Here is a 23,453-nt window from a genome sequence, read left to right as displayed (position 1 = left end):
ACTGATCAAGAGATTGCTCGTCTAAAAAAGTTTCTGACAAAACTTAAACAAGGGATTAATGATGAGAGTAATAGCGCTAATTAATTTGATTTTCTTTATCATATGGCGCTTTGTTCTTGTTGAGTTTGTGTTGTGCTTTCTATTACAAATGAGTGTTTTTAACATAGCAACCTTAAATATAAATGGTGCTAGAGATGTAAACAAGAGAGCTCAACTGTTTGAGCTTATAAAGCAAAAACACATAGATGTAATGTTTGTGCAGGAAACCCATACCGATGATAGAAATGTTGTTGATTGGTGTAGAGAGTGGAATGGAAAAATCTTTTTTAGTCATAAATCTGCTTTAAGTGGGGGTGTGGCTTTACTCATCTCTACAAGTTGGATTCCACTAGATTTCTCAGTTGACAACATTATAGATGGAAGACTTTTGAAAGTAAGAGCTATTTTTGAACATTGTGCTTTTGTTTTTTTATGTGTGTATGCTCCCTCATCTGGGATGGAAAGAATGCTTTTCTTAAATAAATTATGTGAAGTATTAAGTGATTGTAGTAAAGATGATTATTTAGTTATGGCAGGTGATTTCAATTGTACAGAACTAAGTACAGATAGAAATCATCCAGAACCACATCTTGCATCACGAAAGAGACTTGTGGAATTAATAAAAAAACATGAACTTGCTGATACTTGGAGAAATTTTAATAATTTAAGGCAATATACATGGGCACATGCAAGAGACAATTTGATTTCTTTAGCCCGTCTTGATAGATTTTATTGTTTTAAGCATCAGCTTAACATTTTTAGGAATTGTAAGATCAGTCCTGTTTCTTTTTCCGACCATTGTCTGGTACAGTGTGGTGTAGGCATGAGGCTAATTAAGCCCAGGAGTGCTTATTGGCACCTTAACACCACTTTGTTGAGTGATGCTAATTTTAGAACAACTTTTTTGTTTTTTTGGAATGATTTTAGAAACTGTAAGACTTTTTTTCCATCTCTTCAGCAATGGTGGGATTATGGGAAGGTGCAGATAAAACAGTTTTGTCAGCAATATACTTTCAGTGTCACAAAAGACATAACCCGATCTATGACAAATCTTGAGATAGAGATAGTAGAACTCCAAAATTTGATGGAAACCACAGGAGATCAAAACCATAATGAGGCACTCAAAGTTAAAAAAGGTGCATTGGCTGACTTGTTAGGCTTGAAGGCACAGGGTGCCCTAGTGAGATCAAGATTTCAGAGTTTGACTGAGATGGACGCTCCATCCCGTTTCTTTTTTAGTCAGGAGCGAAAGAATGGTCAGCGACGTTGCATACATGCTCTGCGTTCACAATCTGGGAATTTGCTAAAAGAGCCTGCTGAGATTCGGAGACGAGCAGTCAGTTTTTATGCTGACTTGTTTTCCTCTGAATACAGTGAGCAGCCAGAAATAGAAGAGGAGTTCTTTGATGGGCTTCCTAAAATTTCGAACAGCAGTGCAAAAGAATTAGAACGACCACTGTCTTTAGAGGAGCTCAGTGCTTCTCTTAAGACCATGGAGAGTGGGAAATCACCTGGCATTGATGGGCTTCCAGTAGAGTTTTTTAGGACATTCTGGGCAGTGATTGGAGATGATCTGCTAGATGTTTTAAATGACAGCCTGACTAAAGCTGAGTTACCATTGAGTTGTAGGAGGGCAGTCCTTACTCTACTACCCAAAAAAGGTGATCTCCACGAGATAAAAAATTGGAGACCTGTGGCACTTTTGTGTACTGATTTGAAGATCTTTTCTAAAGCACTGGCTATTAGATTAAGAAACGTAATGGAGCAAGTGGTCCATAGAGATCAAACGTACTGTATTCCTGGCAGATCAATCTTTGATAACATTGCTTTAATTCGAGATATTTTGGACGTCTCAGGATTATTTGGCATGGATACAGGACTGATTTCTCTTGATCAAGAGAAAGCATTTGATCGGGTTGAGCACAAATACTTATGGAAAACTTTAACAGCTTTTGGTTTCAGCCCAGGCTTTGTTGACAAGGTTAAGGTTTTGTATTGTGGTGCTGAAAGTATCCTTAAATTTAACGGTGGTTTATGTTCTCCTTTTAAAGCTCAGAGGGGAATAAGACAAGGTTGTTCACTCTCTGGTATGTTGTATTCTCTTGCAATTGAGCCCCTACTGCATAAATTGAGGATGGTCATTTCTGGTTTTTCTCTTTGTGGTTCAAAATATCTGTTATCTGCTTATGCTGATGATCTGGTGGTCTTTGTAAAGAATCAAGAAGATGTAAATGTTTTAGCCAATACAGTTTCAAATTTTGGGAAGTTGTCATCAGCAAAGGTTAATTGGGACAAAAGCTAAGCACTGTTGGGTGGAAAATGGGAAGGCAGGACACTAAAGCTACCCCAAGGACTAAAATCAGGCAGGAATGGATTTAGGTACTTGGGTGTTTTTTTGGGTGACAGTCAAACAGAACAGAAAAATTGGGAAGGGGTCCTAGAAAAAGTGAAAGGACGTCTCAAAAGATGGTCTTGGTTATTACCTCACATGTCCTATAGGGGGCGTGTTTTAATATGTAATAATTTGGTGGCATCCTCACTTTGGCATCGTTTAATGGTGTTGAATCCTCCCCAGAAGTTATTGTCTGATATTCAAACTGAAATGGTGAATTTCTTTTGGGATAAGCTGCATTGGATTCCCCAAAGTGTGTTGTTTTTACCTAAAGATGAGGGAGGCCAAGGACTTGTTCATCTGATCAGTCGAGTTGCTGCTTTCCGCCTTCAGTTTCTTCAAAGACTGCTTGTAGGCCCAACAGACTTATTGTGGAGACCTTTGGCCTATAGTATATTGCAAAGATTGGGAGGTTTACAGTTGGATATCTCCCTTTTCTTAATGGACCCCAAGAGACTACCTTTCAAGAATCTACCATCATTCTATTGTGGACTTTTTAAAGTGCTATGTTTCTTTAAAATACAGAGATGTGAATTTTCAATATCTGCACCCTTACTGTTGAAAGAGCCATTGACAAGGGGGGCTAAGCTGGATCTATCAAGGGAGTCAGCTCTGCCATTGGACCACATTTTGGAAAGCCATGGACTTAAAACTTTGGGGAACCTAGTATCTCTAGCAGGCCCTGAACTTGATGTTGTTGAACCTGTAGCTACCGCTTTACATATGAAATCAACACGAGTTGTGGCGCAGTTGTTAAACAAATGGAAAGGAGTCTTAACAAAGAAGGAGTGTGACATGTTGCAACTTTTCTGTGCTGACAGTTCTGAAATGAATGATGGGTTTCTGTTTCCAAAATTGAATGTCATGCCACAGTTTGATGGGTGTGATGGACCTTTGTTGAATGTATCTTGTTTTGAAAAAATGTATCTGGATGAAACTGATGGTAAAGATTTTTACAAAGTCTGTGTTAAGGTGTTGAACAAATTAAAACTTAATGCAAGGACTGACACACCATGGCGTGCCAAGTTTTCGCTAGATGAGAATGTTAAACCAAATTGGAGAACTTTTTATAAACCACCGTTAACTAAGAAATATGGGGATTTACAGTGGAAGGTCTTACACGGTATTGTGCCAGTTAATTCTTTTGTTTCAGTGATAAATTCTACAGTTGATGACAAATGTCCGAGTTGTTCTGAAAGAGAGACAGTTTTTCACTGTTTTATGGAGTGTCATAGGCTTGTCTCCTTGTTCCAAGTGTTGGAGTGTATTTTTACATGTTTTGGTTTGGTTTTTACTCCGCATGTTTTTATCTTGGGAGTTAAGTACACTCAAAAGCGCAAGTCTTGCTCTCAGTTACTAAATTTCATACTGGGGAAAGCAAAGATGGCAATATGGGTTAGTAGAAGAAGTATAATTGAAGATGCATCTGATCATGATCCAGTGTGTGTGTTTAAAAGGCTGGTGAAGTCGAGGATTTTGATAGATTTTAAATACTATGCTGAAATGAAAGACTTGGATATTTTTGAGGAGGTATGGTGTTACAGGGAAGCTTTGTGCTCTGTTAAGAGTGGTGAACTGGTTTATGGAGAACATGTGGTTTAATTAAGTCCTTATTTATTTATTTATTTATTTATTTTATTTTATTATTTTGTGTCCTTTTGTGGTTTTTTTATTTGTAGTTTGTTATGATTGACAAAAAGAAGCTTGACTCTTAAAGAGAATGATCTTTCTGTAACACAATGTGAAAGCCTAGTTCATTAAAGTTGTATTTAAAATTCAAATTCTCTCTCTCTCTCTCTCTCTCTCTCTCTCTCTCTCTCTCTAGATGTGCATGAAGATCTTGGCTGTACTCCCTGCTCATCAGGCCCACCCTCAACCATCTGGAGTTGTTGAATCTAGGCCAAGACGAGAGAGAGAGAGAGAGAGGTGGCCTACTGAAGTGTATAATATTCTGAAAAGGCTGATGGCTTATATCTTCCTGTGAGAAAGTCAGTTGTGATATATTATATCATGAGCGGACATACCGCAAATGTGACTATCTACTGGGTGAGTTCTACTGCCTCACACACAGAGATCAGTTCTCTTGTGTTCTCTCAGGTTCCTTTAACATGCCATGCACAGTCGATCCAAGGTTCCTTTGGAAACATGACACGGTGTTATGGTATGTATCTGTTACATGTTCACACCATTTTCTGAGGCACCAATGTGATTGCATCCCCATCTTTCTTATGTGCGCTCCTGTCTCTCCCTTCCTCTTTCTCTCTCTCCCTCTCTTCTTCTTTTCTCTCACTCACTCACCCCCCTCTCTCTTCTTCCCCCTGTTTTGCATGCTCCTGTCTCTTCCCCCCCCCCCTCTCTCTCTCTCTCTCTCTCTCTCTGATGACACATAGGCTTGTTACTTTCTGTTTCTGTTACTATCTGTTTTTATTGTCATTTAGCTTTAAACAAGGTTCCCACTCTAAGTCAAATGTAAAATTCCACGACTTTTCCCTGACTTTCCCTGAAAAAAAACCCTGAATTTCCATGAATTACTATATAATATGGTACAATATACCAACCAATAATTTCAGAGCAGCCGCATAGAATTCAAGAATCTATTTCTTTTTTAGAGCGGGAAATGAATAAATGAGCATTAAATAAACAACATTGGGCTACCCAAGTAATCAGTAAAGCTAGTAAACTTTAAAGTGCTACAACAAAATGCCCTGGTATTCCATGACTTTGCCCCCAAAAATATGAAATTCCCTGACTTTCAATGTTTGGAATAGACTCCAAAATTCCATGATATTCCAGAAATTCCATGACCCGTGGGAACCCTGTTTAAAGAATTGTTGCTCATCCACTGATTAATGGAGGCTAAACATGCGATATGGGAGCGAAGGCCATCAGGGTTTGTTGGCTCCACAGAAATATATAATTGGGTATCGTCTGCATAGCTGTGGAAGTTTACATTATGCTGACTTATGACGGTCCCCTGATTTTTTCCCTATGCTTCCATGAGGAAACAAGACAGCTCACTTAGGCCAGGCCACACCGAGGGGCAAATCATGTTCTACAGACACATGATCCCTTAGACTAAGATAAAAAAAATCTCTGCTAGTAATGTAGGTTTGAAACCAGTTTAAAACGTTATCAGAGAGACCAACCCACTTCGCAAGGTGGTGAATTAAAATGTTATGATCAATGGTGTCAGATGCTGCACTCAAATCTAGAAGAATAAGGATGAGACTTTGTTTAAGCCAGTAGAAAGTCTGAGATCATTAACTATTTTACTTGGGCCGTTTCTGTGCTGTGATTTGATCTAAAAACCTGATTGGAATTTTTACTGTTTTCGTTGAGAAAGGTATTAAGTTGATTACAAACAGCTTTTTCAAGTACTTTACTAATGAAAGGTATAGGTCTTATACAGGCTTGTAATTACTAGTATAAAAGCAGTCCTAAAAACCTAGTAAGGGGGTTACATTGCATTTAGGAGTATAATTACATTGTTATAACAAGGGCTGTTTGACATCAAGAGATATCAACAATTCCTCCACAAGGTGCTCTAGCTAGACCAGGTCCTCGTCTGACATTAGAAAGTGTGTGGAAATGAAGGTGACGTCCATTAGTACTGCAATGGCTCCCTCTACTGGACAAAACAGCAAATTACACAAAAGACTCCTTACATGGTATTCTGTGATCTCATTTGACACAAATCTTTAAGCTACATCCTGTCAGTAGACTGAATAGTCAGGTTTTCTCAAAATATGAGGGATATTTCATAACACCATTTCATAACACCAACACCAGATAGAATAGAGCACCATGGCCTGCCGGTTAGCGCTTCGGACTTGTAACCGGAGGGTTGCCGGTTCGAACCCGACCAGTAGGAACGGCTGAAGTGCCCTTGAGCAAGGCACCTAACCCCTCACTTCTCCCCGAGCGCCGCGGTTGTAGCAAGCAGCTCACTGCGCCGGGATTAGTGTGTGCTTCACCTCACTGTGTTCACTGTGTGCTAAGTGTGTTTCAATAATTCACGGATTGGGATAAATGCAGAGACCAAATTTCCCTCACAGGATCAAAAGAGTTTATATACTTACTTACTTATACGTGAGTTTTAAAATCCAACTGTAAAATTGAAGGACGCGTCAACTCATTCCATAACCCACATTCCTTCCACAGTTAAAATGAGCTCAGGTGCAGAAAACTGAAGAGTTATTTTCTATATTAGTCACCAAATCCCAGCACTGGCTGGCTACAACCAGGATAAAAAAAAAAAAACACTCTGTCTTCAAATAATTGCAAGTTAATATTTTTACAACTTGGGCAAACAAACACAGACAGTGTTTCAACAGTCTCAATCTAGGTCTGGGAACTCACCATTCGCAGTGCTCAATCCGAGGGGCGGGATAAAAAGTTGTCTTTCAAATTCCCTCTGCACGCAATAGGATAGCGCTACAACTCATGAGTCCCATGCGATTTCACACCAGCGGAGCTAGTTGGCTAGTTGATCAAACTTTTGCCAACTTAAAAAAAGCCTAACTCGTGTCACGCTGTTTGCCAGCAGCAGCATCCATCTTCTTTGTTTTCAAGTAGCAGGGAATTCACGCACAACCGTCGCAACTCTGCCATTACGCCATTATAAGATGGCGCGGCTGTGTCCAGACGCCGTCAGGGTCGCTCTGCTTAGATTTTGTCTTATACCTACTCTTCTTACTTTCCTGATAAGTTTTACGGATCAATCTTTTAGTCTGATCATATATGATCGCCAGACGCTCTTAGGGATTAGAAATCAGTTTAGCCTACCTTATGTCGACACTTCTGAGAACAAGCCGGCGTTCCCAGCGGAGATTCTACAGCCTACTGATGGGACGCACGAGGCAAACAAACCGAAGAGTCGGGCCAGGAAACATCGGGGTAGACGGGCAGGTATCCGAAACAGATTGAGAAGCAAGGCAAACCGACCACCTTTGCCCAGTATCCTGCTCGCTAATGTCCAGTCGCTAGTGAACAAACTGGATGACTTGAGAGCTAGGATCGCCTTCCAATGGGACATCAGGGATTGTAATGTATTGTGCTTCACTGAAACCTGGCTGTCACCCTCCATACCGGACCACTCAATCACGCCTGCCGAACACTTCTCTATTGTCCGCATGGACAGAACGGAGGAGTCCGGGAAATCCAAGGGCGGGGGAGTTTGCTTCATGACCAATAACAGGTGGTGCGAGCCGAGGAACATCACTGTCCTCTCCAGGGCCTGTACTCCTCACCAGGAACACTTGTCCATCTTATGCCGCCCACATTTCTTGCCCCGTGATTTCACCGCAGTTATTATGACAGCGGTATATATTCCCCCAAATGTCAGCACTGATATAGCCATATCTGAGCTACAGGTGGTGATAAATAAACAACAGCAGCGTCACCCAGGGGCTGCTCTTATCGTTCTTGGTGACTTCAATAGGGCCAAACTTTGTCGCGGACTGCCAGAATTCAAACAGCACATTCACTTCCCGACGAGGGGCGAAAACATTTTAGATCACTGCTACACTCCGTTTAGAGACTGCTATAAAGCTATTCCCATGCCCGCTTTTGACAAGTCAGACCACGTTGCGGTTTTTCTTGTACCAAAATACAAACAGAAGATCTTGCAGGAAGCGCCGGTGACGAAAGACGTCCAACGTTGGTCTGACCATTCGGAAACGTTGCTCCAAGATGCGCTAGAGAACGCGGATTGGGAGATGTTTCGAGTGTCCTCAGATGACATCAGTGAATTTGCGGAAGTGGTGGGGAGCTACATTCATTTCCTGATTAATGACATCATACAACATGTCAAAATTAGAGTTTACCCAAACCAGAAACCATGGGTGGATAAAACTGTGAGGGCAGCACTTGCAGCACGCACTGCCTCATACAATGCTGGAATCATATCAGGTGACATGACGGGCTATAAAGAAGCAGTTTATGGCCTAAGGAAGACTGTGAAAGCTGCAAAGAACTGCTATAGGGACAGAGTGGAAGCTGACTTTCATGCTGGTGATCCGGCCAGTGGGTGGAAAGGCCTTCGGGTCATGACTGACTATAAAACCAAGTCTAGCCCCATTAGCTCTGATCCCTTACTAGCTGATGAGTTAAACACTTTCTATGCACGCTTTGACCTTGCCAATCAAATGGCAGCCGGAACTGTAAGGACTAGTGTAACTGGGGCACCCCCTTTCACTATCAGTGAGAGTGACGTGAGGGGAGTGTTCAGGGGGGTAAATGGGAAAAAGGCAGCAGGGCCCGATCAGATTCCCAGTAGGGTCCTAAAATCCTGTGCCAACCAGTTAGCCCCTGTTTATACAGTAATCTTTAACATGTCTCTGGCCTATGCTATTGTTCCATCTTGCTTTAAACAGTCTATTATAGTCCCCGTGCCCAAAAATAGCAATCCTATAGACCTGAATGACTACCGCCCTGTGGCCCTCACATCAGCAGTGATGAAGTGTTTTGAGAGACTAGTGAAAAAGTATATCTGCCAAACCCTGCCCATTTCTTTTGACCCCTTCCAGTTTGCCTATAGAGCTAACAGAAGCAGGGACGATGCTATTACAAGTCTTCTGCACACCACACTGGCTCACCTGGACAAGGGGAGGGGAAACTATGTGAGGATGCTGTTTATAGATTACAGCTCAGCATTCAATACCATAGTACCCCTCCGCCTGATTGACAAGATGAGGGCACTAGGGTACAATACCCAGTTGTGCAACTGGGTGCTCAGTTTCCTCACTGATCGCCCCCAAGTGGTCAGAGTGGGGGGAGGAACTACTTCAGGGAAGCTGACCGTCAATATAGGCTCTCCCCAGGGGTGTGTCTTAAGCCCGCTGCTGTATAACATCTATACACATGACTGCACAGCCACCAACAGTTCAAACACCATCATCAAGTTTGCAGATGACACCGTGGTGCTGGGTCTCATTTCAAATAACAACGAACAGGCCTACCTGAAGGAGGTGGATGACCTAGCACTATGGTGCCAGTCCAATAACCTGGCCCTGAACGTCAGGAAGACTAAGGAAATGGTGGTGGACTTCAGGAAGGTGTCCAGCAACAAATACATCCCAGTTAGCATCAGTGGGGAGCCTGTGGAGAGGGTTTCTAGTTTTAAGTACCTGGGGGTACATCTTACTGAGGACCTCTCCTGGTCACTACACACTCAACACCTGACAGGGAAGTCCAGGCAGCGGTTGTACTTTCTCCGCCGACTGAGGAAGTTCAAGGTCTCTCCCTCCATCTTGAAGACCTTCTACTCCTCAGCGGTGGAGAGCATTCTCACAGGCTGCATCACTGCCTGGTACGGTAACTGCACAGCACGGGAGGGGGAGGTCCTGCAGAAAGTGGTGCGCTCTGCGGAGCGGACCATAAAAGCCCCCCTCACAAGCCTAAATGACATATATACCATGAGGGTGGGGGCAAGGGCGAAGAAGATCATGCAAGACTCCTCTCACCCCAACTCCAGTCTCTTTTCCCTGCTTAAATCGGGCAGGCGGCTGCGTTGTCTCAAAACAAGGACTGAGAGACTGAGATTGAGTTTTTATCCACAGGCAGTGAGACTACTCAACTCAGCGCATTTTAAATAAGTTTTTCTTCTCCCAAAGACGATATGTTTTTAACTTGCATTTATTTATTTATCTATATATTGCTTTTATTTACTGTGTATATTTTTGCGTTATGTTCTTTTATTTAAATGCAGAGCAAAGGACCCTTTTACATTTCACTACATGTAAAATGTATGTGACAAATAAAAGCACTTGACTTGACTTGATTAAGCCCACCTACCGACTCGATGTGATAAACGATGAGATTGGCCTGATTGAAGTTTAATTTTTCCTGCTCACAAGCCAAAGGAGAGTTGCTAGACTACCCTGGCTGCAAATTACATTTGCTGCCGCTAGGGTGTGTCTAGATTTCTAGGCTACCACTTTACACATGCAGGTGCTGAAAAGTGAAATCATAGCCAAGCCCTCCTATTGGGCTATTTATACGGAGGTCCAGTATCATAGGCTGAGTGGAGGGATGTTTGCAATGCATTAAGCAATGTATCTATCGGTCATGCTATCCAAGCAAACATCAGTAAACATGGACAGGCAGTTTACAGTAAATCACACTCACCGACGCTCCCCGCTTAATGGGTCCAAAGTCTCCACCCCTCTCCACTAAACACTTACACCACACTTATCACCCGGAGAGAAGAAATACTCTTTTCTGATTGGCTGGCGGGTGGCCTTTAATTCTGAATAACAGGACACCGTTCCATATCAATGCTTATGAATGGTAACTATAACAACCATAGTAGGACGACGGTTGCAGCGCTCTAGAATCTTTTGGTTGCAGGCTTCCCAACAATGGAATCAACTGTAAACAAGCTAACTGTCCATGCTAAAGTTGTACAACAAGCTGAACTAGTGAGCTTCTTTTTAAACAGAACCGCGTGTTTCCAGTGTTTACAGTGGCAACCGGGTGATAAGCGGGATAACGGCCTTCGAGGTGTGTCCAGTTATACGGAATTAATGGACTTCCGCTGCGCGTCGGGGAGTTTTTGCCCCTCGCCCTCGTCCATTAATTCCGTATAACAGGACACCTCGGCGGCCGTTATCCCTTACTTAAACCACAGTGCAGTCCAGATCACTGACCTGAGAAAGAACGACAGTGCGGCAGAGCAAGACAGAAGGCTTATATATTAACATGTTCGGGTATGTAGGTGACTCTTACTTAATTAGGTTGCATCAATGGATCATTCCCACATCCATTTTCAGTCTTTGCCTATTGCAGCCATTAATGAGGGCCAATAACAGCTACTGTAAGCTAATTTGTTGACACACTTATGAGGAAGAAAATACACACACTACTCCCTTTTCTACAGCACCATACAATCATGACATTCCTCTAGTAATTTACAGCAAGGCCATATACTCACTCTCAAGTTGATGGTGGGCTGTAAAAATATCTTTAACACAACCAGAGACACCTGATGAGCACCTGACAGACTCTACCTGCCGACACTCCCTGCACCAACATCTCAAGTGCCAGCAGAGGGCGCCATCACACATGAATGAATGACTGGCAGTGTAGTTCAGAACCATGGATGTTGCCTGGGGGGGGGGGGGGGAGAGCCCTGCCCAGTGCCTGTGATTCACAGCCCATTTAGGGCCATTAGTCTCGCACAGGCTGTCAGTGTCAGAATCAGATCCCCTGTACAGTAGGCCCAATTACACCAGCTCTCCCGTCTACAGCGTAAACATATCAAACTCCGCATCGAGAGCTACAGGAAAACAGGGTGAAGTCTGGAGGAGAACCCGACATGCTGGAGTGTCTTTCAGGGAGAATGAGCTCTCACTGAGCTGAGCTCACTTGGCTCGGGTTACTCGGATGTAGGACAGTGAGACTTTGGCCCTAAGGTTGGGAGAGTGTGGCAGCGGGTGACATACCATGGTCAGGATGTAGCCCATGACTGAACACCCCACCCCCAATCGTTTTCCTGTAGTGTGTGACAACTGGATATGTAAATAAAAGAGTCAGAGTGTTTCTCTGTGTGTGTGTCTGTGTGTGTGTGTCTCTGTGTGTGTGTGTGTCTCTGTGTGTGTGTGTGTGTGTCTTGGTGTATGTGTGTGTATCTCTCTGTGTGTGTGTGTCTCTGTGTGTGTGTGTGTCTCTGTGTGTGTGTGTGTGTCTCTGTGTGTGTGTGTTTAGAAAAGGGTGTGACTGCTGTATGCAACTCTTCACTGTTGTAGCGTGGGCCCACACTGACAAAAAAGGTGTTGAGAAATTATGAAATAGTTTCTTCACAGGAAATTTGGCCACAACATTTTGAAAAAGGGCGTTGGAATCGGAAGGGTGCAAGTTTGTTGATAAAAAAAGTAAAACAAATACACACATACTTACACGCACACATACATACATACATAAACAAACAAATCAGCCCTACATTCATTTGAATGAATTTGTATCATCCAAATGTCCAACCTATGAAACTTCCTTTGGAGGGCTAAGAGTCTCTATGCCCAAGAGCCACCCCGAGCGCTACTTTGGCCTGCAGTGTTTAATGCCGGTTACTCAACTTCCTGGTCATGAATAACCCTTTGAAGGACTACGGCTATCAAGGTGTCTTAGGTCCAACTTCAACTGGCCCACTGAGAGCACTTCCAAAGAGACAGGCAGAAGAAAACTACTATAGAAATAATAAAACATAACTATGTGGTCAACAGACACTCCTTAACCCATTTACTCCTAAAATGCCTGCTAAAAACGCCTATAGAATCCTATGGCATTCTAGACTAAATAACCTTATTTCCTGAGGGTTTTCTGAAAACATACTAAAAATTGTCAACGTCTACCAAAATTTAATATCTAAGCCTCTGTAGCACCTAGAAACATGAAATAAAAAGCATGCTGCGCTACGCAGCATCCAGCGGGAGGGTCAATGTTGCGTCATGCAGCATCCAGCACGAATGGGTTAAAGCACAGCAGCATAAGCAGCACCTTAGGGGCAGCCGTGGCCTACTGGTTAGGGCTTTGGGCTTGTAACCGAAGGGTTGCCGGTAGGAAAAATGTGGGCGGGGAAAGTGTTTGAGCACTGCTCTCCTATGTCCACATCCACGGCTGAAGTGCCCTTGAGCAAGGCACCTAACCCCCTCACTGCACCCTGAGTGCCGCTGTAGAAGGCAGCTCACTGCTCCGGGTTAGTGTGTGCTTCACCTCACTGTGTGTTCACTGTGTGCTGAGTGTGTTTCACTAATTCACAGATTGGGATAAATGCAGAGACCAAATTTCCCTCACGGGATCAAAAGAGTATACAATACTTACTTACTTAAGGTATAGCGTAAAAACCAATGAATGTCCTGATGTCAATTAGACTAATCCATTTTACAAAAGCACTAACAGACATGCAGTGAGCACACACACACACACACACACACACACACACACACACACACACACACACACACACACACACACACACACACACACACACACACACACACACACACACACACACGCACAAATAGAGCTAGTCTGTACTGACCACCACTGAGCAGTTCCTCTAGAACATTCTAGGAGCTCAAGCGCTTTGGTCAAGAGCACATGGTGCATAGTGTTGTTGACGTAAGAGCAGAACTCTCGTAAGAGCAGAACACTCGTAAGAGCAGAACACTCACACTCTCCCTTCTTCTGTATATTTAGTTGCTGTGATATCATTTACAGCAACTAAACTCTTTACTCTTCTACAGACTGTACATTGAAGTCCTATAACCAGACACCTTCAAATACAGACTTACACAACACACACTCAGAGAAACAGAGAATTTTGAAGTTGTTTCTTTAAAGAGTGACACATACTGATTATCAATTACCAAAACAGTCAATGCTTAATTTCATTTAATTTAATTAACAATCAACAGCTAAGCTAATCAATTAATCAATTAATTAATTGTTGCAGCCATAGTCCAAGATGGACCGGCGGCCTGCACCACCCTGAGGTCTCAAGTGGCCTGTGTTCAGCATTCAGCAACTGACCCAAGCACACACACACAACCACACACAATCACACACAACCACACACACACACACACACACACACACACACACACACACACACACACACACACACACACACACACACACACACACACACACACACACACACACACACACAACCATACACACACACAACCATACACACACACAACCATACACACACACACACAACCACACACACACACACACACACACACATCTCCCCTCCTTACCCCACCACCACCCATAGGCACACACACACATGTCCACATCCACGGCTGAAGTGCCCTTGAGCAAGGCACCTAACCCCCTCACTGCACCCTGAGTGCCGCTGTAGAAGGCAGCTCACTGCTCCGGGTTAGTGTGTGCTTCACCTCACTGTGTGTTCACTGTGTGCTGAGTGTGTTTCACTAATTCACAGATTGGGATAAATGCAGAGACCAAATTTCCCTCACGGGATCAAAAGAGTATACAATACTTACTTACTTAAGGTATAGCGTAAAAACCAATGAATGTCCTGATGTCAATTAGACTAATCCATTTTACAAAAGCACTAACAGACATGCAGTGAGCACACACACACACACACACACACACACACACACACACACACACACACAGACACACACACACACACACACACACACACACACACACACACACACACACACACACACACACACACACACACACACACACACACACACACACACACACAGCAGAACTGCCCGCGTTACGGACTGGTGAGGCAGCACATCCTGAGGGCCAAGTGAGTCACATGTGGTGAAGCAGCGGTAACGTCACCGACCGACCATCGCTCGACCTACGGTTGATTCCGGGACCCGCCGTTGCTACTGTAATGCGTGTTGCTTTAGATAAAAGTGTAGACCTGCTGAACATTAGTCAGTCACACACAGTGCTAGGCCTCAACACCTGCCGGGCCTGGGGCTGACTGAACAAGGCTACTACTTCCTCATGTGTAGTTCTGCTTTTCCGTTTATTGTGGTACTTTACATGCTACTCGTTTATTGTGCTACTTTCATTCTTTCACATCCTGTTTTTCTTTTGTGGTGCTTTGGTCCTTTACAAAACCAAATCACACATTTGAATGGAGGCTTGCGAGGCCAAGGGGCAGCTGAGCCACTTGCACCACAGCAGCAGCACCCCCAATATCAGACAACTCTAACTTCAACTTGAACTGAACTTGAGAGACAGAGGGACAGCGGAGCCATATGGAGTGGCACGGCTGGGCATGGGGGGGCATGGGGGGGGCACGGCTGGGCATGGGGGGGCAAGGTTGGGCATGGGGGGGCATGGGGGGGGGGGCATGGGGGGGCACGGCTGGGCATGGGGGGGCATGGGGGGGGGGGCATGGGGGGGCACGGCTGGGCATGGGGGGGCAAGGTTGGGCATGGGGGGGGGGGCACGACTGGGCATGGGGGGGCACGGTTGGGCATGGGGGGGGGCACGGCTGGGCATGGGGGGGCACGGCTGGGCATGGGGGGCATGGGGGGGCATGGGGGGGGGCACGGCTGGGCATGGGGGGGGCATGGGGGGGCACGGCTGGGCATGGGGGGGGCAAGGTTGGGCATGGGGGGGGGGGCACGACTGGGCATGGGGGGGCACGGCTGGGCATGGGGGGCATGGGGGGGGGCACGGCTGGGCATGGGGGGGGCATGGGGGGGGCACGGCTAGGCATGGAGTGGCACGGCTGGGCATGGGGGGGGCATGGGGGGCATGGGGGGGGGCACGGCTGGGCATGGGGGGGGCATGGCTGGGCATGGACACACAACTGGCAACCTTGAGTGTCAACCTCGATGGTCTAGCATACACTTAAACACTCTCATTATGCGCCCACACACACTCACAGACCGACAGACAAACAGACACACAAACACACACTCAAATACACACACACACACAGAATCATATTAATGGTCATAATGGAGCTTGGAAACCCTCACCAAATGGTGGTGACTCATTGACTGAAATGACAGCATGTCAATCACTATGTGTGCTTGCATGCACAGTGCAGGTGTTACACTTGCGTCTGACTGGATCCTTTAGGACTGCTTCATCGTCTACACAGCTTACTCGGAGGGGACACAATTAACAACACAATGCTCGCGTATTGAAGAGCCTTCTCATAGTCTACAGTTAAGCTACGCAGACACACAGGCAACACAACTCTCGCTAAACTGCAAAAAGGCTGTTTAACAACACTTCTGCTGCGCTACAATTAGTACATGGCAATACAGGTGCATGGACGGCAGCATCCTTCAATCCAAGGCAGTTGAAGCTTACTCTACCTATAGAAAAGCTTGTTTGTTTGTTTAATTTAAGGCCATTTCTGCAACTAAGGCTATTTAATGGCCAGAGCATTGTGTGTTATAGAAACTTAAATATGTTTCTTAAAATCTATGCTAATAAGATATTCTAAAAACATCAGCTATAGAATTTTGATGATAAAATTGTTGCCAATAGAAAAGCATGTTCAGAATTGTAAAGGAGCGCAGCATTGAAGCAAATACATCACGGACACCGCGGGGGATGAGAACGAACAATGTTGGGGGTTACCCTTAGCAACGGTTGGCATGTCACCCATGACCATGACGTACGCTATCCATCAGAAAATGAAGGACCCCTGTTAATGTGATATTGGATTTGACATGAGAATGATCAACTGCATAGTGAGCCACTTTCTTATAGGCTGGCCACCTCTACTGTGACAGGAGGGGCTATGGTCTTCACACGTGTAGGGATCTTAAGCTAAACTTATTAGCTGTACCCGTTTGGTCACTGGCTCAGCTCTTACTGACCACCAACAAACATACCCAAAGCTAAAGTCCGTCTAAAGGCCAACGGCCACTGGTGGCGTATGTCGCGCGTCACGTGACACCAAAGTTTAGAACTCTGTTACTTTTAATGGAGCAAAGCCCACTGGCTGCGCCTGGCGCACGTCAACGCCAGAGTTTAGAAAATGTCAAATCCATAGACGCCAATGTGGTCGCCAGCGGGTGTTGGCCTTAAGACAGGAGCTAAGAACTAGTGCTGAAATGCAATTTGCAAAATGAAAATTGCCCCATGCCCCTTGCCCCATCTCTGAGTTGATTTCAGTTTCAAATGGCCCAGCTGTGCACCCTCGTGCCCTGTGTGTGTGTGTGTGTGTGTGTGTGTGTTTCCATGAGGGATGCCCCTCTGTGGCCTTAAATCTTTATTTTGGCTGACTGGCATCCTTTGCTCTGTCAGCAATGGCCATGTACCAGTTAGAGGAAAGAGGAAGTGTGTGTGTGTGTGTGTGTGTGTGTGTGTGAGTGTGTGTGGCAGGGGTTTGAAGGTGTGTTGCCTCTCTAGTGATTTAAAGGCTCTTTCCTATGCTCAGAGTTGCCCTCCATAAAGACCTATGGCTGTGATTACACTGCAGCTGAGGCAGAACAAGGACAAAATGCCACACAGCAAGGGAAATCATCTGTGGTAGTCACACACACACACACACACACACACACACACACACACACACACACACACACACACACACACACACACACACACACACACACACACACACACACACACACACACACACACACACACACACACACACACACACACACACACACACACACACACATTTGCACTGTACTTGTGAAATATGATACACAAGCACACAGACTTACGCATCAGGCCTAGTACATGCAAAAACACTGACACTTGCACGCGTGCGCACACACACACACACACACACTCCTGTCAACTGTCTAAAGCAGGAGTTTCCTACTTCCTGTTTATTTTGGTCAGAGCACCAAAAGGTTCACTTTTCCTGTCCACCCTGCAGCAGCTGTCAGCTCTGATAAAGAAAACGCGCACACACACACACGACAAGACAACCAAACCAGCAGCTCTTCTCTCTATTCATCAAACCACAGAAATTCTAGACTCTGACTCTAAAGCCATTTTAACACCGAGATCACCCGCCAGCACCCAGCACAATCTTCGCTAGCCCGCTAAGCTGAACTATTTGTTTAGCCTATGGTTGTTAGCCTATGGTTGTTAGCCTATGGTTGTTAGCCTGGTTGATACCAGACAGCATATCTCAGTTGAGATTGAGAGTGGATCTGGAAAGGCTTCCAGGGGCGTATTAAACTCTTACCAAATCGTTTCAGAAGTGCAGCAATCAAATCTTTCTTGTAAGGTTTTAATGTTCATATCTGTTTAACCATGTTGCCATCAACGCAGCCATTGGTTGTGTTGAATGCACTGCTATCTGTCATCATAAAAAGCCCGCCCCATGCCAGATAAGTCATTGTGATTGTGACTGGTGCCTGGGTTTTAGGAACATTGAAAATGGGTGTCAATGGCCTCCTTACCAGACTGACCTGCAGAGCAACATCAAATTTGGTAACCAGTTCGGCTGGGTTCTCCCAGGCTATATGGTTGCCTTAATGCTAACCTACTACTCGATGTATGCCAGGTTATAGGAACCCAGGCGTCATTACTCTGTTGCCTCCGTTACTTTGAATTTGAATATTTTTTTCAGAAATGCTCTCAGTGTAATCTTTGCCAACCCCGGGTTCCATAAAAGTATCAGCATGCTAAGAGCACTGTGTCTTAATAATGGAGTTTAAATGCACTCCCTTTTTAATGGTGGTGACGACGATGATGATGATGATGATGATGATGATGAGAATGAATCATCATCATCATCATCATCATTGTCCTCATCACCTTTATTGCCTGACTCAGGATCAATTCAGAAAACACAGGCATGATAACATCAACAACAAAAAAAACAAAGAGAGACATTGAAACAGATTTTTTTTAAAGGTTTTTTTAAACACCTGAGAAGCAAATCGTATACACTAAGAGGCATTATGAAATAGAAAGAGGGAGAACAGTACATGGAGAGGATAACTGAGCCCTTGATGTCTTGTGGAAATCACATATGACAGAACTTAGGCCCTAATGCTACAATGTAGCCTAGTTGGCCAGTTGTGCTCCCTGGCCTGGACACTGACAGACACAGTCCAGGCACGGAAATTAGCACCAGCCACCAGCCAAATGCTGCTAAAATATGAAAGTGGCTGGCAGATTTCAGAAACAAAATAACAACTTTACTATTGAGTGACTGGTGGGTTGAATCATTTATCTGCCGGTCAGTGGCTGGTGAAGATTCACATTTAAACAGTCTACTTCCAACCCTGCCTACAGCCCTATGCAAGATGGCCTGGCCGTACTTTGAATACAATTTGACTCGGTCTTAACCAGCAGGACCACAGGGGTGTCATCTGCCTGGGCAAATGATTTGCTTGACCCTGGACTCGGTTGAGATCAAAGATTCTAGAGCGGAGCTCTGTTCTAGAATCTTCAGTTGAGATGAGACAGAAAGCTTGAGTGCTCACACACAACAAAACACACACAGAGTACAGCCTATTTCATGTCAAGCCATAGAGTCACACCTGAAACCGGCCAAACCAGGTAATATTTCCGTCAAGTCACACAAAGTCTGGGGCCAATCTGCCGCTTAGAAGCGCATAGCCAGAAGGCACATCTTTACAGATCACAGGATTCCGTAGCTCCCGGGCACTGTTGCTGTGGTGACCTGTAGAGGTGGAGTCACAGGGTGCAGAGTTCTAGAATGTCTGAGTCTGGATGGCCAATGCATCACTGCTGTGTTTCTATATCTCCCAACTCATGTTGCATACTGTAGCTAACAGACAGAGCTACGCTTTGCACAGAAGGAACAGATTAGCAGAGCTAAACAGCACATAGCATTCAGAGAATTGTGTTGAAATGAATCAATTTGTGACTAACATATGAGGGAGACCACCAGTGACAGATCTGAAAACCACATGCTTACAGAATACAATCAGTACAATCAGTTCAAATTGTACAAGAGGCATGAGATTCCAACTGTATGCTGCCTGACAGACAAGAACCTCACCTGTGCCATGGGTGTCTGTCTTGGGAGCTCTATAACAATACAAAATGACTTGGTTTGCCAGAGGGTTTATGCCAATCAAATATAGAATAATAACTATCTATTACAGGTCATGACAACACACCTATTTTTACCAAAATGGAACACATCCAGTGACCACCTGGAACGCCTGGGGTAGAACAGCACGTAGGCTGCCCGCTGTCACACTCCTTCCACTCAAGATAGATAGCTAGATTGCTATCATTAGCTCACCGAGTAATATGGCAGCTAACGCATAACGTTGTCATCTCCCAATGTGCTGATAATATAACACTTTTTAAGTTTTTTTTTAAATAAATGCCGAGGTTGGGTTTCGGGGAGAAAGTTTAACGACAGCTTGGCACGCTATGTCCTGTGTTGTACTAACATTATCCTAGACCTAGAGCAATGCTAGCTTGACAGCTGAACTGCCAGTCATAATGAACAGGAAGATCAAGAGGCCACTGTTTATCATAACCAGCACACCCATATGTGTGAAGTTGTATATGGGCATATAACGTTAACGAGCAAACGTTAATTCAAGCCAGCAAACTATCACTTATAGTGTTTTAATGATTAATGAAAGAGCATACATCAACATAAGCTTGTGTGACAGTCCAACAACACAAACTGATCAACAACCTTGAGGCAGCCAGGTGGCTAAGCTAGCTTGATAGCTAACTGGCAAATGGACATCAGCCACACCCACTTAATTTCTAAAACTGAATGGGGAAAACGAGTTTCAACATGGCCAGAGAAATGTAAAGCCTCTTAAGAAATTAACTAAAAGGGGAGCCTGTGCCACCACAGTCAGATATTCAACAGTACCTAGCTAAACGTTAGCTGCTGATAGGATAATCAAGTCACCATAGCCAGGATAACATCAGTCTGCTGTGAGTTCCCAAGCACAGGCCCATTTCCCATCCTGGATTAGCAGTGGCATTCTGACTACATGTATGACAAAACAACTGGGTACATATCTTGCAAGCAAGAGAAGGATCAATCAAAATGCATTAATGTTAACACTCATGTGAATCCACAAATGACGCATCATATCACTGCTATACGCTAGTTGGCTGGCTACAGTAAACACTGAGTGAGCCATAGTTGGCTCGCTTCATAGTGACTAACACAGAATTGACAGCCCTAGACAACACAACCAGAGAGGCTTAAAAGTAAGCGGTTATGTAGGTAAACATTTCAAGGTAGCACGGAGCGTTCAGCATCCCGGGACTATGTGAGATCATATGTTGCATTCATCGCACTGTTTGCTTACAGTAGCGTCTCTCTCCATCCACTTCTTCAGTAAACGATAGCTAGCTAATGTTAGCTAACAAAGGCCTGATTTCATATCTGTTGTGCTGCCATCACCGTCCGCATATGCAACTGGAAAAAAACACTAAATGTTCCTGATAATAGACATTTCCTTACCGAAGTGTTGGGCCAACACAGGCTGTGTCAGTGCTCTCAATTTCCTGCAGGATACGTTCATGCTCCGTAATACTCTCCAAGGTTTCATTCTCCGCCATGTTGGTTGTATTCATCACAGTAGTATTCAGCGACAATGCGGGGAGAAAGGCTAATCCTGCAAATGACCGCTAGGTGGCGACATAACGCGCATATTACGCCATAGACTAAATTGTGGTGGGGTGAACACACTGCGCGCACATGAACAGAGTTTTTATCAAGAAAATGGCATTGTGTATCTCACACATTTTGCATGTTATTTATACATCATAGAATTTAGGACAGAGATGGACTTTAACAATTGGATGAGACTGAATGGTCTGAATTAGGCTAAAGAGACATCTGTCATCATAATTATTCCTTAACATCATCATTTTGAAATCAACAGAATATTAGACCATAAATGTCTTAGTGGCTAGGTTGGTAACACCTGTCTTCCCAGGTACTGACGGCAATTATTTAGTGAAGGAAAAAGACCTAACTGCCCTTAAGTTTCAAACTGCCTCTGTTACAGGTTGTTTGCACATAGCCTAAAGGGCAGTACATTTAGCAGAACTAAATATTCAATATCAAGCCAGTGGATTCAATGTATCTTCATTTTGAGATTACGTATTTATTTTAAAATCTGTACCATACAGTATTTCTCAGGTTTACACATTGGTCAGATGTCAACCTTACTTACAGGCTGTGTTAGTCAACTGAATAGGAAGGAATTACATGCAGGACCATACCTCAGTGTGGTCCCCAAAGGCAAGTCAACAGACTCCAGCTCGGCTAAAACATTCCCATAAACCTTCTCTTCCCGGTCGTCCTCTTCAGGGGGATCTGGTAGAGCTTTCATGGCTTTGCTCTCCATGACTCCGGCCCTCTGGTTGTCTTGGCTACTTTCTAGTGGAAATGGGCTCTGTGTGGACTGCACCTCACAACTACTATGGTCAGCAGAAAAGAGGATAGCCAAGGGGAAACGGTAACCTTGTGATCCAGGGAACTTTGAATCCAACAAAACTCACTCTATGACTTTCTTTTGTTAACTATTGTCAGGCTTTGGCCATATTGCCATTTGGATGTGTAGGCTAAACTGAGAAAGTAGTAGAGGTAGGCCTATTATTTAGTAACCAACATTATTTAACTCTTAACATGATTCATAAACTTGTCAATTTAACAGCCAGGTATATAATCATCCATGCGTATTGCTCAGTAGAAACACATGTAAAAGGCCAGATGCATTGAAGTGAAACTATAACTATGGACTATAAATAAGTCTAAATCCCTACACATGTGCATGCTGTAAAGGCTCTTAGTTATGTTTGTATCAGGTGAGTATTTCATTGATTTATTCACCAGTGGTTGACAGTGGCTTTACCAAAAATTGTAAATATTCTTTTCTATGATTTCACACACAGAATTGAGTGCTCAGAGATTAGAAGGAAGTCTGCATCATGTGGAAAAGTTCTCTGTCGCACAGAGATGGACTTACTATAGCAATATCAACAAATTGTAGCATTTTGGGCATATAAGGTGAACTGCTCTCTAAGGTCATAACACATCAAGCTGTCATGTCAGGATATCCAGTGTTGACACTGTGCTTTTCAACATGTTCCCTCAACAGTGATTTTTTTTCTCTTTTTTGTGTAAATTTCACTGTTTCCTGTCAGACCTTTCACAGGCTGCTATTCTGTTACCTTGCCTTTGTTTCCTGTCTCTGTCAGGAGCTCTGTCTGTCTCAGGAGCTCTCTCATTGTGAAAAGCCACTCACAACATTCACCAATAGATGGTGCTCTTATCATTCGAAAGGTAACAAGTCATCTACTCAAACATGCATTTATTGACATTTAGTCAATAAATGCATGTTTGTCTTTAATATAGACTTTTAATGAACATGTGTGTGACTATAGAATCAGACCCATGGTATTGGTAGCTCCTCGAGCCACAGGAACAATCTAGAACCACAGGAACAATCTAGAACCACAGGAACAATCTAGAACTAATAGCTCTGGTTCTCAACCGGTGTCCCGAGGCACACTGGTGTGTTGTGAAGTGAGCTTTCCAGTGGAATTCTGAGGAACTCAA

At 44.1% G+C, this 23,453-nt stretch overlaps 1 protein-coding gene across 2 annotated transcripts in view; it reads right to left on the bottom strand.

Annotated features, from left to right (window-relative positions):
• exoc6 (exocyst complex component 6) overlaps nucleotides 1–22,243 on the bottom strand; it is an 83,132-nt gene extending 60,889 nt beyond the window's left edge. The window contains exon 1 of one of the 2 annotated variants that reach the window (XM_076297894.1): nucleotides 22,115–22,243. In XM_076297894.1, coding sequence (XP_076154009.1) covers nucleotides 22,115–22,239 — 125 coding nt within the window. In that variant the 5' untranslated portion in view covers nucleotides 22,240–22,243. Of the gene's footprint in view, nucleotides 1–21,347; nucleotides 21,452–22,114 lie in introns of those variants that run through there. The other variant, XM_076297893.1, reaches the window with a different exon arrangement.
• Between the last annotated feature and the right edge of the window lie 1,210 nt (nucleotides 22,244–23,453).

The sequence above is a fragment of the Alosa pseudoharengus genome, unplaced genomic scaffold (genome assembly GCF_046254945.1).
Source record: "Alosa pseudoharengus isolate Yale_2024_CS ecotype anadromous, Long Island Sound unplaced genomic scaffold, YU_APseudo_1.1 YU_APseudo_1.1_scf_21, whole genome shotgun sequence".
Classification (NCBI taxonomy): domain Eukaryota; kingdom Metazoa; phylum Chordata; class Actinopteri; order Clupeiformes; family Clupeidae; genus Alosa; species Alosa pseudoharengus.
Note: the sequence above shows the minus strand (reverse complement) of the source record. Positions and strands in the feature narration are given on the sequence as shown.